Source organism: Electrophorus electricus, chromosome 3, assembly GCF_013358815.1.
Source record: "Electrophorus electricus isolate fEleEle1 chromosome 3, fEleEle1.pri, whole genome shotgun sequence".
In the NCBI taxonomy this organism is placed as follows: domain Eukaryota; kingdom Metazoa; phylum Chordata; class Actinopteri; order Gymnotiformes; family Gymnotidae; genus Electrophorus; species Electrophorus electricus.
In genome coordinates, this window is record NC_049537.1 from 11521495 (window position 1) to 11538115 (window position 16621).

Here is a 16621-nt window from a genome sequence, read left to right on the forward strand (position 1 = left end):
AGCAGTTCTCAGAAACAGGGGTTATACAACTAAATATTAGTTTAGTGATTCACAGCAATGCTAAATCCTAAAGATTTTTTCAGTTTATACAGTAAATATTTGCGTTTGTGAAGAAAAATACAGACATGCACAGCCCAATATTCATTTTTCTTCATTTTCTGTAAAGTAATTTAAAAAATTGCTACATTTTTCTTCATGTTTTGATTTAGAATATAATGTGTAGTGTTCCCAATGCATGGAAATAAAAAACTATTATAAGGAGTCTGAGCTTTACTCACATTTTTAAACACACCGCTATTATTTTGAAAACAACTGTACATACACACACACACACACACACACACACACACACACATACAGTTACATCAGTGATAGGAAAAAAAAAACTTTTTTGATGTACTTGCATGTACTCCAAGTGAACACAAGTGAATTTAATCAACTTTTCATAATGGTATGTTATGACATACTAGTCATAATGCCATACTTTTGTAGTATCATTACTTAACAGTTTGATTTTCTGTCACAACATTGCAAAACTCAGAGTACACTGCTTGTGGATTTCATAATGCTGTGCACATGCTGTGAAGACCCCCTAGCATATGGTGTCCTCCTACTATACCCAGCCTGCAACTCTAAACAACACCTGCCCTCTCCCCACAAAAAAAACAAACAAAAACTAAATACACACAAAGAGACATTACGATGTGGGTAAATGTGCATGTGTGTCAGTGCGCACATGTATGTATGCGTGTCTCTTAATGGAAATTAAGGTCATTTGGAAAACTTAGCCAGCATCCTTATTAACTTTGCAAAAGGTTTATATGTGTGTGTGTGTGTGTGTGTGTGTGTGTGTGTGTGTGTAAGAGAGAGTATAGAGCACTGTCTAGCATTAACAGCTCCTTTCCTCTTCATTAGTTCATCAGGGCATAACATTTACATCAGACCATACATAGAACATAGGCACAAAAATGCACACACATTTACACAAACGCTCACATGCAGACTCACATGCAGACACCCAAACACACTCACACATACACACACAAACTCAAGCCCTTATTCTTTGAAGCCAATAATTTCTTAAAACCTACAAAACTATAATTAAAGGCAGGAATGCAGCAGTGTGAGTGAACAGTGGTGTGTTGTCATTCATTGCTTGATCATGTAGGTGTGCATATTTGCATTGCACTGTATCTGTGTCTATTTGCATGACCGTCTGCTGGAACACAATGCGTCTGTTCCCCAGAGCTTCCATATGGCTGGGAGGAGATCGAAGATCCACAGTATGGCACATACTATGTGGAGTAAGTACTACACACCTATTGGCTCATAAACAGTGATAGCATGAGAAAAATGGTAAAGGTTAGTGTGTAGATGAATGCTGACTTTGGTTTTGATAACATGTATATGATAATCCTCGACTTCTTTGGGTTTTTCTTTTCATGTGCAGTCACATAAACCAAAGAACTCAATTTGAGAACCCGGTTTTGGAAGCAAAGAGAAAACATGCAGAGGAAAGTGCAGCTGCAGCACAAAGCCAAAAGGGGGCAGCACCTGCTCCAGGTATAAACATGTATGATCTTGCATGTAGAAATAATTCAGTTATTTTAGACTTATGTTTCATTGTCAATCACAGGTAAATCATGTTTGTTTATAGTGTAATATTTATCACAAACCTACACATAAACACAAAACCTAAACAGTCTATGCAATGATTTATATATAGTGGTATACCATTTAAAAGTTTATCACTTTAAGCAAAAATTATGATGACTGTACCTATAGCTAATTCAAATCTCAAACTCAGTGAGCAAAATTATATATTTTGCCTTTCCTAATTAACTAGCTTTCAAACATACTTTCCTTCTCTCTCTGTCTCTCACTGTATCTCTCAAGAATATGAATTAAATATTCTTATATTAGACTGGATACATTATAGATATGTTTGTGTGTGTGTGTGTGTGTGTGTGTGAGTGTGAGAGAGAGAGAGAGAGAAAGAGAGAGAGAGAAAGAGAGAAAGAGACATGGAGATATAAAAGAAAAAATTAGACAGATATGACCAGCCTCATGTAACCTTTCCTCCTTTAATTCTTTTCCTCCACACCAATTCGCATGTCTGCCCACACACACACACACACACACGCACACACACACACACACACACACACACACACACACACACACGCACACATACACACGCACACACGTAAAATGTAGTCTCTTCCCTAGTCTTTCAGTATTTCAAACTCCATCCTCCACTTCATTTCCACTTGTCTGAGACATTGTTCATAGACAGACAGAGCTCTTACTCACTGCATGCTGTTGAAAAACACACTCGTCTATTCAAGCAGTGAGCTTGGGCTTTGTTCATCATTGTTCATAGTTTCGGTGCACTTCTGCTATTGTCACACTGGAATTTTGACTTTTCCTTTCACATGGTGAAGGAAACAAATCTCGCATTGTGACATTATGGGAAAAGGGTGAAAATAAACAACCCAGCCTCCATTTAATCATCTGGGTTCCGTAACAAAACCCCACCTTCATGGGCCATTCAGTCCCATGAAGCAGCCAGCAGCTGCTCTTAGTGCTGGATACTCTGCTACATAAAGATAATTTCAGCAAATTAAGGATGTTTTTGTTATTCCTTCTCTCCTTCAGTGTTTAAACTATTTTTGGAAGAAGTGAAGAATAAAGGTGAAAGAGGGAGAGAGAGAGCACATTAAGAAATGTGCTTACGTGTTTGTTTCTTTAAAATATGTTTTGACAGTTTTGTTTCTCTTCCAAACTGCAGAGACCTACAGCAGTTATTAAGGCAGCATTTGTCCGGTAGAGACACACACACACACACACACACACACACACACACACACACACACACACACACACACACACACACACACACACACACACACACACACACACATACACACACACACACACACTTGTACCTCAGCTCAACTCATTTGGCCTTATGTCTCTTCAGTGCAGAAGATGACAAAACATTGTAGTATTTTGGTCATGTGATTTGACTACATTGCCATCTCTTGCTTAGGAAAGGTAGTAGACAGTGATAGTTTGAGTACACATGCATACCTAATTTGCTCAGGTTTGATAAACAACTAGTACTGACAGAGCACTAATTAGCCTACTGTTAAAGAGCTTTTTGTGTGTGTATGTGTGTGTGCGTGTGTGTGTGGGGGGGGGGGGGGTGGGTGTTAAGGGTTATTTTAGGATTCTGGATGCAAAATATTCCATTATGTTCTTACATACATACAGAGAGTTACATGTTTTTAATACAAATGTGACAAATGTATGACCATATAACTTGAAAAGGTATCAAAATATTTGTGTGTATGTGTATGTTTCACTGAAATCTTAATGTAAAAAGGATCTGTGACCTTGATGTTTCAAGAAGGATTATTTGAAGGATATCAGATAACATGAGCAGTAAAATATGTGTAATCTCTAGGAATTATGGGATTTAGGATAATTGTTTGGGACTGAGTAATGAATACTTTCAATTGCAGTGCCATGAAAGGAAGTATTATAATGGATCTGTTTATTATCCCCATGGGAAGAAATGCTTTATATGTTTAATGATGTGTCAGTCAAGCATAAGCAAGATACCATAAGCACACAGAAGTTTTGGAAAAATGTCACTCTGTCTCTCACTCTCACTATCACTGTCACTCACACCATCTCTCTATCTCTCTAACTGTCTTTCTCACTGTTTCTCACACTGTCTCTTTCTCTTTTTTTATGGATCCCTATTAAACATCACTGGGTAAAAAGTTTTGTCAAAACTCATGTATTCTTTACTGAATACTGAATCAAGTACAAAGGGCTATACTGAATTATCTCTGTCAAAAACTCCTGCCTCCTCCGCTTCCCTTCTCTCTTCACACTCCCCACAGGTGCTGAGGGGGTTAGTCTGGGCTTCACCCGTGACCCCACCCAGCTGAAGGGCGAGCTGTACCACACTGCCCTGCGGAAGGGAGTCCAGGGCTTCGGCTTCACCATCATCGGCGGCGACAGGCCTGACGAGTTCCTGCAGGTGAAGAACGTCCTGGCGGACGGTCCAGCCGCACAGGACAACAAGATGACCTCTGGTGAGCTTCAGCGCTGGCCCGGTAGACAAGAGCATGTCTGTGTCCATGGCACTCATTCACCTGCTGGGACAAGCTAGCAATACCAATGGCACAGCCTCAGTTTAGCACTGCAGTGCTTTGTATAGAAGTCTCCATGCCCCATTGTGGTACTAACAGAAGTCACAAAGCCCCATCAGGATCTGAGTAAATCCATGTGGACCAATGTGAACACTGTAAGGACTGATTCAACACTGCAGATGTTATAGCAACACAAGGGTATTGGCATTCTCTGGTTCTCTAGCCTTTGGCTTTTAGCTTTTAGCATCTAGGTTTATTTTGAGAGCAGCACCACAGTGCTCTCCAGGGTAGACTTGTAATGAAGTGTGCACTGTCAGAGCAATAGCAGACTGCAAAATTTGGCACTATTTTGACACCAACATCCCCTTACAGTACAGGAAATATGTGATATATGTATAAAGTGCCAGATCTCTGCTCCTTCCCTCTACTCTGCTCAGTCGCTCTTTCTCAGCGGACGTTTGTTCCCCTGTCTCAGGTGATGTGATCGTGGAGATCAATGGCATGCTGGTCCTGGGTAACACACATGCTGAAGTGGTGCACATGTTCCAGTGCATCCCCGTGAACCAGTACGTGGACATGGTCCTTTGCCGGGGCTACACTTTGCCGGTGGACGTGGACACGGATGGGGAGGAGCTCCCGCCGCCGCCACTGCCCCCACCCCCTCCGGTAGTGCAGGGGGAGGCGGCGCATGGCTCCCCGCGGGCCACACGCTACGGCACCCCTGAGGAGGCCGGCCCCGCTGAGGGTGGCATGCTGCAGCCCGAGCTGGTGAGCGTGCCGCTGGTGAAGGGCCCCGGTGGCTTTGGCTTCGCCATCGCCGACTGCCCGCTTGGCCAGAAGGTGAAGATGATCCTGGACGCGCAGTGGTGCCGCGGCCTGCTCAAGGGTGATGTCATCAAGGAGGTGAACCGGTGCAACGTACAGGCGCTCAGTCACGCACAGGTGGTGGATCTCCTGAAGGAGCTGCCCGTGGGGAGCGAGGTCAACTTACTGGTGCTCAGAGGAGGTGAGTCAGTAGAGGGAGGAGAATTAGGGAGAGAGGGGGATGAAGAAAGAGAAAGTGGACGGGAGGAAGATAAAATGAGAAAACAGAAAAAAGGTCTGTCATAGAGTAGCACAGGGTATATGATGTAATGGAAAAAACGTGTTCATCATTTATGTATGCTTGTGTCTGTGCACATGGGTGTGTTTGTATGCCATTGCATGCTATTCCACTAATTCGAGACATTCCTCTCTGATTTTGTTTCATTCTCTCCAGTTTCCTTGCACTGTTTTTATGTAATGCTATCTCCTTGCTCCTGCTAAGCACCCCTCTGTCAGACATAGTCGGGCAGTACACTCTCTCTCTGCTGTGAAGGCAGGGTCCCACTTATGCATGCTAAATCTTAGAGCACAGAGGATAATGACCAAAACCCCTGGACTGCTGTTTTCATTGTTCCAGTCATTGAAAACAGCATTTGGAGAGCATTAAGTGCTGCTGTCTGCTGCATGTCTGTGCAGACGTCTGGCCAGATGGCATACAATGCAGCTTGAAGAAAAAGTCACTTTGCTGGCCTTCCGTTACAGTGGGAAGCCAGTCAGGTAGATCCTTAAGGACACCAAACCATGGGTGACACGTAGCACAGATAGGGCTCAAACCCAAAATCTCAGCAGTAGGACGCATCGCTGGACTGCTAACCAGCTTTTGCAGTGTGTTTCCTCGGGGGCATCTCTGTTATCGTTAGCTGCTCCTGAAACCCTGCACACAGGCTTTGATCAGTAGCGAATTACCACAAGTCTATGAAAGTGGGATAATGAGCTGCAGGGGAGAGAGAATGTGAAAGAAGAGAGTGTGGAAGGGCAGTAAGAAAGACCAAAAGAAGAGAGAGAGGATGAAAAAAAAGAGGACTAAAAGAAAAAGGACTTGGAGAAAAAGAGGGTGGAGGTTGACTCACCACAGAACCCAGCTTCAGTTACTACCCTTTGCTCTTTCATTCAAACAGAGAGAGAGAGAAAGAAGGAGAGAATAAGTCAAGCTTGTTTTGACTTTTAATTCAGCAGGTGAGACAGAGAAAGGGACAGAGGAGAGAGAAGGAGGGAGAAACTGAAGGAGAGAGAGAGAAAGGGAGAGTAAGAGAGTGTTCCATGTGTGACAGTCACACCAATCAGGCCTGGAGGGCGCTGGGTGGGTAATGTAATGTGATGTAGTCAGGGGGTTGGGAGATGAGTGGGTAATATAATGTGTGGTAGTGGGAGGGGTGAGGAGTTGTGTGGGTAACGTAATGTTTGGGGGTGAGTTGGGTGGGTAAGGTAATGTGTGGTGGTGGGAGGGGTAAGCAGTTGGACGGGTAATGTAATGTGGGGTGGTGGAGGGGTTGGGAGTTGGGCGGTTAATGTGGGGCGTTGAAGGATGGAGGTGTCCTTCAGTTATTAGGATGTTGTGCATGGATCTGCTCTTTCAGGATCCCTCCTGCTCCCGCTCTCTCCATGTCTCGTTCCTGTTCAGGCACACTTCTCCTATCCATCTTTAATAGCTCTTAGATGATATATGCCTTTCAGCTCAGCTGTCTGATGTTTAAGTCTTACCTCCAATTTGTTTCACTAGGAGCTAAAGCTCTGGGTATCTTGTGAATATGTAGTTAGATAAATCAGAGCTGGTAATATGAAAGGTTTCTTTTTTTTTCTATGTATACTTGGGTTATTGGCGTTTTTATGACAAATAAGGTACCAAAGTATCTTTTTTAAATTCCTTTTTCTTCTTTTCCTATTTTTACCTTTAGGTCACACTTCCCCAGTGAAGAGTTTAAGACCAGTGAGTATGATAGTAAATGTTTAAATCTGGCTATTTCAAGGCTGTCGTTGTTACCATGGTGCATGGTTTTCTAGACAGACAGTGTGTTTGTTAGTGTGCCTGTTCCTGCATTCTTGTTCTTTTCTGTTACCAATGCAAATAGAGCTTTAGCCTCAACTTGGACAAGAATTTATAAATTTGAATCCAATGTGAACTGGCATCTATTGTTGAGTGGGGCCTCTTTACCAAGAGTTTCTTTGTCTTCGTTGAATTAAGTAGAGAATATTGTTTTAAATGTCATTGTCACTGCACTTTGTTGATTTGCCCCAACAGAGACAAGAAATGAGCACCAGCCTGGAGACTCTAGAGCGTTGCCATGACGCTGGAGTTCCCCAGGCACTCACCTATTACTCAAGCACATTGCCTTGTAGCTCACCCAGACGAGACCACGCCCCCCGCCAACCCAAGGCTAAAACCACAGTTAACAATACTTGTGAGTCTTGGTAGGGCATGACTTTTTCAGTGCCATGCCAACAAACAAGGGAGAATTTTATTTCTCATCAAGTTTTTGGGGCCACCCTGTTGTGGCAGTTCAGAAAACATCTGTCTTAATCATTGCTAGAAACTATTTGCATGATTTCACAATTCACAGCAAGAGCCACTGTACTGTACATGAAGAGCCTAAATATAAAGGGAGTTAAGCAAGCTAGAGAGACCCTAACCAAGCACCTGCCATTATTACCTGCAATTGTGTTTTCCACAAATAGTAATACATTCAGCTAAAAGTAGTTTAAATGTTGAGCTATCACACGCATGGAAAATGGGTTTCTCATTAAATGCTTTTTTCAGCATTTTAAATTGAGTTTTGGAGCATTTGAATATCTCTAGAGCTGAGTGGGGGATTACACTTAATTCTGTATGCTTCGTATACAAATGTAATATGGTTCCTTGTAAAGCAGGAACTCGTAGCCACTTGAGCCATTTGTAGTGAATGTCTGTCTATAAGAACAGGTCAGGACAAAAGATGATTAGTAACTATACAAAGAAAATCAGTTAATTGATTTTACTTTGTGCTTAACCAAACAGGGCTAGGGTTCCAAAAAGCATTATAAAACAAATATCATCTGGTAAAGGCCCTACACTGAACACACACACTCTTTTTCTCTTTCTTGCTCTCTCTCTCTCATTTAAGATTATCTTAACATGATGATTTTGGGAAATGGGGCCCTGATTGTTAATGTATTGTTAACATACTGTTTGCTTTACTTAATGGTAGCTCTATGGCTCTGTTAAACTGTTTTGCTGCAGTGGCTCAATATAAAGAGCTGGATGTGTTTATAAAGAGAGACCAGGAGACTGGATTCGGCTTCCGTGTGCTTGGTGGCGAGAGACCTGAGCAGCCAGTGAGCAATCACCTCTGACCTCTCCACTTTGACCTCACCCTAATGAAATGTAACTTTGTGAACAGCGGTGACTCGCATGTGCTCTCTCTGCTGGCAGGTTTACATTGGCGCCATTATCCGGCAGGGGGCAGCGGAGAAGGACGGACGACTGCGCGCTGGTGACGAGCTCATGGCCATTGACGGCATCACGGTGAAGGGGAAATCCCACAAGCAAGTGCTGGACCTGATGACCAATGCTGCACGCAACGGGCAGGTCCTGCTGTCCGTCCGCAGGAAGGTCGTCTTCAGGGGTGAGCTTTAGGGGCCTGGGGAGGGTTGCATCCTCTCCTCGGTTCTACCCTCTACTCGGGCCGTGAAGTTTTCGCAGTGAATCACAGTGAAAGTGAAGACTAGCGGAAGTCAAGCCAAAGTCAAGATTTGTTTGGTCAAGCTGCATATTTCCCAGCTGGTGCAGGCCGAGAATGTTGGCCAAGCACAAATGGCCAAAAGCCAAATGTTCTAGGAAAAGCACCAGCAATTAGATATGAGTGGTTTCGCAGTATCTGCTCTTTGGTCTTTGACTGGGTAGGCCTGTTTACTGGGATATGTCTGCAAACTGGAGCATTCTTCCCAGGCTGCCTGCTGACTGAGGGTGTGTCCTGCACAGAGGTGACTGATGATCCTGGGCTGCAGACCACCGTGGCACCAGTGCTGGTGAATGGTTCTCCCAGAATCCGCCATGGCCAGCCCCTTATTGGCCTCGACCATGAGTCGTTTGACATCACGCTCCATCGCAAGGATAACGAAGGCTTTGGCTTTGTCATCCTCACTTCAAAGAGCAAGCCCCCACCTGGAGGTAATTAAAGAAGAAAGGACTTGTCTAACACAGTAACTGCACTTTCACTGTAGATCGCATGCAGACATGAATAGCGTGCAGCTACAGTGCAGTTTTCTACTGCACCGGTTGCAAATTTTGCTCTGCATATCACCCTTGTGTCACTTCCATGACACAATCCTATAATATACAAATTCACATACTATGCCATACACTAACTCATACTAGCTCACATGAGTGGCTAATGAGCTGTTTGTGTGTATGCGTGTGTTCGTATGACCAGTGATCCCTCACAAGATCGGCCGCATCATCGAGGGCAGTCCAGCTGACCGATGTGGTCTGCTGAGCGTGGGTGACCGCATCTCGGCCGTTAACGGCCACTCCATCATCCAGCTCTCTCACAACGACATTGTGCAGCTTATCAAAGAGGCTGGCAGTGCTGTCACGCTCTCTGTGGTTCCTGAGGACGGTGAGTTAGCACTCAATAGGCAATCGCCCTGAAGGAGATAGACATCTGACTGAAAATCATTCCCTTCCATTAATCTCTTGTCTAACACTTCACAAAGGCATTAAAAATTGTAGTTGACTGAGGTTAGCAGAAAACTAACTTCACTCTACCTTTTAAAATTTGGAATCAATTCTTCAAATAAATTAGTTTGTTAAGGATAAAATCTCATATTGCAGCATTATAGCAAAAAACATTTTTAACCCTTAGGTTAATGAACACCATTTTTCCACTTCTGATCTATATTATTCTGGACTTCTGAGGAAAATAATTAAACATACATACATTACTACTGAAGAAAAAACAAATTACACAGCATGAAGCTTTCATCTTAAAGGAATATGTCAAAAAGGGTCATTTTAAATGCTTTGATTTGGAAAAGTTGTAGTGCTACAAACAGAGCAAAAATGACCTCCCATACACTTCCACAGGTATAATTTCAGGATCACAAAATGCTGTTAGAAACTAATTTAATGTCTCTGTAAGCAACATAACAATTGGGCTGTTATATTTTATTTACCTGCCATAGGTAAATGGTTTACTTTACTTTCAGGTTAGACATTACTGATACTGTTTTTTGAGGTATAGCACTAGAATATTCCTTCAGTGGCAAAAGATTATACAGTTGTGCTCCATATTTGTTTGTTTTCACTGGCTGTTCAGAATACAAAGGCCCACCCTCAGGGGCAAGCTCAGCCAAACAGAGTCCAGCACTGCAGCACAGGATACTGAAATCTGCCACACAGGAAGAGAGGTACCACCTAATAACAACTCCACTGAACCTGGATCAGGCAACCAGAATGGACACAGCATTATATATTTATTTATCACAAAAATGTGTCTCATTTTTTCACACATGTTGTGTAGCCTTAACAGATTATGAACTGTTTTGATTACTTGGGGTCCTTACTGCTCTTGATTATTAGCAACAAGTTAGCAGAGCTCTGCTATGTATGTTACCCACAGGTATAATCTGGACACAGAAGATACCAGGGATGAACTGGCCTGGGCAGAATATAAAACTCTCCCCATGAGCGAGAAAGGAACACTGTGTGTTACAGGCTCCAAACAGGCAAGGGGTTAAATTGCACTGCCTTAGAGGTCTTAACTTATTTATAAACATACGTGCAGAAATTTACTAAGAACATACTGCAGAAATTGACCTGAGAAACAAAAAGCTCTTAAATGTGTGTTTTGTGTTTCTTGCAGGGCTGCATTCTGGTAGAGCTTGAGCGTAGCCCTCGTGGCTTTGGCTTTAGTCTGAGAGGTGGGACGGAGTATAACATGGGCCTCTACATCCTGCGACTGGCTGAGGATGGCCCTGCCCTCCTGGATGGCAGGATTCAAGTAAGTAACACAACTGAGGACACTCAGCTGTCAGTCCTGCTTTTGCGAGCTACGACTTAGAAAAACCCTGAAAAGATATAAACTAATGGGCCCACTAATGCTGCCTCATACTTCTTAATATCATCTGAAATGTATCAAAAACCTGTGATTGCTCATGCTGGTTTGGATTAATTAGAAAGGGAACAGAGTTAGACCGTGACCCTTTGGCCACCTGTGCTATAGCACACCTGTAGTGGTCAGCTCCTCCCTTTGATCTCCAGGTGCCAGCCTCACCTAGATCTGCTGCGACACTGAAATAAAATCACCCCTGCCTGTTGGGGCAGGACAGAATGCAAATGTTTGCTCATTGCCTTCGAAATCCAGCACAGTTCCATGATCCAGAGTGCTGGAATGTAAAGCAACATCACTTTGAGTCAGATCTGATAAATGATGCAGGGCTGCTATAAGAAGATGGGATTAAAGTGCTGTGAGACAAGAGATTTGAATGTTGCACAGGTGTGGGCACTGATACCACTGAGATCTCGCCAGATCCAAATATCACTATGTAACTAATGCCAGTTGGAACTGAGACTATGTAGATTGATGGCTTGTCATCTCAGAATGATAAAAAAAAAAGCTTCCAAACTGAGATTTAAAAAAGTGAAATGGGCCTCCCAATACAGCATGTTGGTGCTAGTAATTTCTTTGTTCACCGCCACACTCTTGGCTTAAAACACTGCATTCCCGATGCTTTCTACACTGTCATGTTCTATACACAGGTTGGAGATCAGATAGTGGAGATCAATGGAGAGCCCACACAGGGTATCAGTCACACCAGAGCAATAGAACTGATCCAGGCTGGAGGAAACAAAGTGCTGCTCCTTCTTAGACCTGGACAGGGGCTGGTGTCTGACAACAGTAAGTCAGTTCTTCTGTCTCACTGTCTCTGTTGCTCTCTCTATGATAGCACTTGCTATCTTCTACATGTTAATTAGCATTTCTTTATTTCTTTGTTTCTTTAGGTACTGTAAGTTCTTCTGCTATATGTTACTACCCACAGGAGCACCATCACTAACGTTTCTTTTCCTCTGGGCCTTTCTCTCCTTGGTAACTTTCACCTTCCTTCCATCTTTCCTTGGTCTTATTCATTTCCTGTCTTGCTAACTACTCTGTCTCATTTCTTAAAAAAGACTGTTGGGTTTCCACCACAATATTAGTACTTTTTTATTCCATATGGTCTCCCCATCACCACATGTTACAAGTCTGCTAAATGATTTATTAGATGATGAAGATTTGAAAATATATTAATGCTCTTTAAAAATACAAATAAGGTTTTGCTGGAATACAACTTTCAACTTCCCTTTTTCAGTATATGTTTAGATTTGACTTTTGACATAAATATGATTTTTTAGATTTCCTGGTTTTGGCTAAAAGGTGTATTAGATGTTGCTTTGCTGTTTGTTTACTCCAGACTCTGAAACAACAGATCCAAAAGTCTCTTCAACTTTAAACTCTCCAGAAGATGTTTTCCTCTCCAAAACATTGCCATCTGATGCTTTGCCATTTTCGTTCTCTTCACCTCTTGTGCAATCGCCCTCACCCTCCCCCTCCCCCTCCTCGGGAAAGAAGGAGAACAGGGCATGGAAGAGCTCCTCTGCACTCTATCCAAGCATTTCTGAGTCTGCATCTAGTCTGCCTCCTTGCTCTAAAGAGAGCAGCAAAGGGATGAGTAACAAATCTCGAGACCCTGCATCTTCCACCACCTCAAAGCCCAGATATTTTCAGAGAGGTCAATCTAGAGAACACAACTTTGGAAATACAAAAAAACATAGTGAAAAGAAGCTTAATAGTCCATTTAAAACCAAAGATGAATTTCATAACTCCCATAACCCCAGAGATTATCTACCACAAGGTGCACACGAGTCCAACAGGCACAACAAAACCCAACCCAGGAATTTAAATGTGCAGGAACAGAATTTGACAGCCAAGGAGACAAAGAGGGAACTAGAGGAAAGTTGGTCAAAAAGGACATCTCGAAGGAGTGAAAAGAAAGAAGGCAATGAGTGGGAAGAATGGGACTATACCAGAGAAAGCAAGATAAACAGCAAAGACAGGGACACAACAGAAAGGAGTGTAAAGATAGGGGCAAGGTTAGAAGAAGGGGCAGAGCTAAAAAGAAAGTTGAGAAGGAAAACACAACCACAAGGAGAGGAACAAAATGGAAATGGCACAAAATACACAGACAAGAGGAGTAGTGGCCACCATAGACACGAAGAAGAGAATAGAATTCAGGAGAGAAAGTGTAAAGAATTACTCATCCCTCTGAGTGATTCAAAGGGAATAACTGATGAGGAAAAGAGGAATATATATAAGACAGTGGTTAAGCAAAGAGAGGGCTGGAATGGACACAAAGAAGAAATGACCACTAAAGATGCAGCAGAGAGCCCAAGGGCAAAGTCAACCCTAAGCAAACATGAGCAAACTAACCCTGGTTTCTGGAAGGTGCCCAGCTCTGCTCGCATTCTTACTCATGAAGAGGTAATGCGTGATTTTTACAGGTAGTTAAAGCATGTACTCTACTCACTGGACAAATTTTAACTGCTGCCTCTCCAATGATGTCCACTCTTAGCTTTGGCTTGATTACAGATTGGATCTGTTCTGGCAAGTCTTACACCGCTGTCATGTTTACAAGGCTACCCTATCTGTTGTCTTCTGACTGACACACGTCTGCTGTAGTGTACACTGGGATTTGGTTAGCTTTCACAGAGACCATAATTGCTGATTTTGTTATAGACAGGATGGGTGAAAGCAGCCAAAATGGAGTTGCTGCTAATCTGCTTTTGCCCGATCCACAATGAGCAATTTGCTTGGGGGACACTTTGAATGAAACAGCTATTCCTTGCAAGGTTTCTGTTTTTCACAAGATACCATTCTGCACCCTTTCCCTCATTCATCTTCTGATTTATGCCAGTAGATAGTAGTTCTCAAAAAAGCTTTGAAAAAGTATGGACTCCACTACAGATCACTGTACACTTCACTCATATGCAACAAAAGGGACTGCCACCTAGGGGGTCCAAAAGTGTGAACCTGACTTTTGGTTTTTCTACTCATTCAGGACTCACATTGCCCACTCACCTAACCCAAAGAGTATCCTTTTACTGCATGCAAAAAAAAACCTTCATCCCCTCAAGTCACATTGTCGCATGCCTTTTTCAATGGCAGGAAATTATGTCCATCAACCAGACTCTTATTAGCAGAAGTTTTGAGGCTACAAAGTGTATGAACTCAACTAGCTTTACCCCGGACTTCTGTAGACTGGACATTTGTCTTTAGCACGCACGAATTCTTGATCTTCAAATCATATTATCGCAAAAGACCAGAAACTTGTGCTATAATATGTTCTTTTCTATTTTTATGAAACTTGTGTAATTTGTTGAAATTTTATATATATATATATATATATATATATATATATATATATATATATATATATATATATATATATAAAATGTGGGCATAGAGATATGTAGCCATATGGAGTCAATGAATACAATGTATAGAGTCCCAAAGTACAAAGTAAGCACCATGGTAGTTTTACCTTGTAGCAAATACTTTTAATTCATTATGAAAACTAAAGATACATGCAGGAGTATTTTTAAATGTTATATGATCTTGGGTATTTCATTTTCTTTCACCTTCTTTGATGTCTCACTCCAAACCGAATGCAAATGCAGGCACTGTAAGCAATCTAGCCCTCCAGCTGATGGGAGAATATCTTTATGAAAGATTACTCTTCAGAGTTGCAATCTTTACTTGTCTGAGAAGTTTTTGTAAGAATGAATGACTCAATATATTAAAATACAAGCCCATGGTAAAGAAATGTGGAAAAGCTTTTAGTTTTTCTTAAAATAGATATATTGCTGCCATTAATCTTATTTTTTAATCTCATTTTAGTTTTTCCATCAATGATCCATTTTTGCTCATGAGGAATCATGTGTAGCATTAAGGGCTGTTTAAATGGTGGTTCATTGTTGTGACGTTTGACAGGTGTACTGGTAAGGTAGCTGACATGTTCTGTCATTACCAAAGGAACGAAGGCCATCATGTGCCCATTGTACTTGCGTATTTTGAAGTTCACCTCAGGGTACAAACTAATGTACAGTAGTTAACATTTGTTTGCGATAGTTTTAACATGTTCAAGTCATCCAGTGGTCAGACTGGCATTTGTGCTTAGTGCTGAAACAAATGATGAATCACCTGGCTAATCTAGAAAATATGTAGTTTCTTTATTCATTTATAAATAATACACATACAGAGATATGCCAGTGGATACCTATGTGGACCATAAATGTCAGGAATATCCAACTGAATTTACTTTAAATGCTGAAAGTGGACACCATGTCAAAAGGTCATGACATTTTCAGCACAGAGTATGCTCAGCCCACCACTTAGCAAAGTTGAAATGGCTAAGTACAGCCCCATTTATATCATGTTGTCTAAGTTGTAAATGTTTAAATATTGTACAGCACCTTTATAAATATGTTGTGTAGTATTCTCAGAAAAACAAATAGTTCTCTGTAAATTCACTCCATTATTTTTGTATTTAAAACACAAAAAAAGAAAAAAACATCCAAGGTTGATCAAAAGCTAACATAACCCTGTTCAAGTGTTCTGGTCATGCACTGTAAAAATAAAGTTTTATGTAAAAAAGATTATTGGCTTTTGTCAGTTTTCTTTGCTGTATGTCAGTAGATAAGAAACTTAATAGCATCTTTTTGACAGTTCACTAGCTTCTGCTCATATTTCTTCTTTTTAGTTAATATAGTTTAACACAATTTTAATAAGTTTTAATTCATTTTACTTTAACACAAAAATGTTATGTAATATAGTTTTCTTGTGTAATGTGTTATGTAATGTAGTCAGTAATGTAGTAATGTAATGTAATGTAGTTGAGGTTGAATCGTTCAAAACATTGCATGTGCTTAAGAAAGACTCAAAGCATTAAACTACATATACCAACTGCTGAATTGCTGCACAACATGGTGTTTGAAATACTTTACAAACTATTTTTCCTAGAAACAGTCTCAGAACATACCAGTCTCCATTGCCATTGGACAAAAAGTGAAGGAATTTTGGCACAGAAACACTCCACTTTGATACTACACTGTACTGTAAACGCCTACCTTTTGTTAACATTTAGTTCAAACCCTGCGGACCCTATTAGACTGTGAAACCTATTAGAAGGATGACTTTATCAAAGCATGCATGTGTATTTGAATCATATGTAATTGCATCTAAATTGTGCATTATCTTAATTGTACAAGATCTTCATTAAAAAAACTGTTGGCTGCAGGGTCTGACTATGAAACCACACATACCCATGCAGTTCTAACAGTGAAAAACTACAAAGTCAGTAGCTTTAAATGTGTAACTAATTTAATTAATTCAGTGGATGGTAGAATGATTTAGGAAACTGTATCCATGACAATGGTAATAAGAAGCCAAGCTTTACAAATCAATAACTGTAAATGCACGGCTAGACATCTCTCTGGGCCTAAAGACAACAGTGTTAACCAAATAAAACACATGACTTGATTAAAAAGACCATAATGTGCTTGATCAGAGACGCAACCCCAA

The 16621-nt window shown here is 41.4% G+C and overlaps 1 protein-coding gene across 1 annotated transcript in view; it reads left to right on the forward strand.

Moving 5' to 3' along the window:
• LOC113585572 (membrane-associated guanylate kinase, WW and PDZ domain-containing protein 3) overlaps nucleotides 1–14367 on the forward strand; it is an 82280-nt gene extending 67913 nt beyond the window's left edge. Inside the window, exons 7-21 of the mRNA XM_035524432.1 lie at nucleotides 1247–1304; nucleotides 1451–1563; nucleotides 3915–4109; nucleotides 4642–5172; nucleotides 6926–6957; nucleotides 7270–7429; nucleotides 8245–8339; nucleotides 8437–8629; nucleotides 8986–9174; nucleotides 9437–9622; nucleotides 10322–10412; nucleotides 10625–10730; nucleotides 10868–11005; nucleotides 11764–11902; nucleotides 12456–14367. Of these exons, the coding sequence (XP_035380325.1) occupies nucleotides 1247–1304; nucleotides 1451–1563; nucleotides 3915–4109; nucleotides 4642–5172; nucleotides 6926–6957; nucleotides 7270–7429; nucleotides 8245–8339; nucleotides 8437–8629; nucleotides 8986–9174; nucleotides 9437–9622; nucleotides 10322–10412; nucleotides 10625–10730; nucleotides 10868–11005; nucleotides 11764–11902; nucleotides 12456–13546 (3317 nt within the window). The 3' untranslated portion in view covers nucleotides 13547–14367. The remainder of the gene's footprint in view (nucleotides 1–1246; nucleotides 1305–1450; nucleotides 1564–3914; nucleotides 4110–4641; nucleotides 5173–6925; nucleotides 6958–7269; nucleotides 7430–8244; nucleotides 8340–8436; nucleotides 8630–8985; nucleotides 9175–9436; nucleotides 9623–10321; nucleotides 10413–10624; nucleotides 10731–10867; nucleotides 11006–11763; nucleotides 11903–12455) is intronic.
• The last annotated feature ends 2254 nt before the right edge of the window (nucleotides 14368–16621 follow it).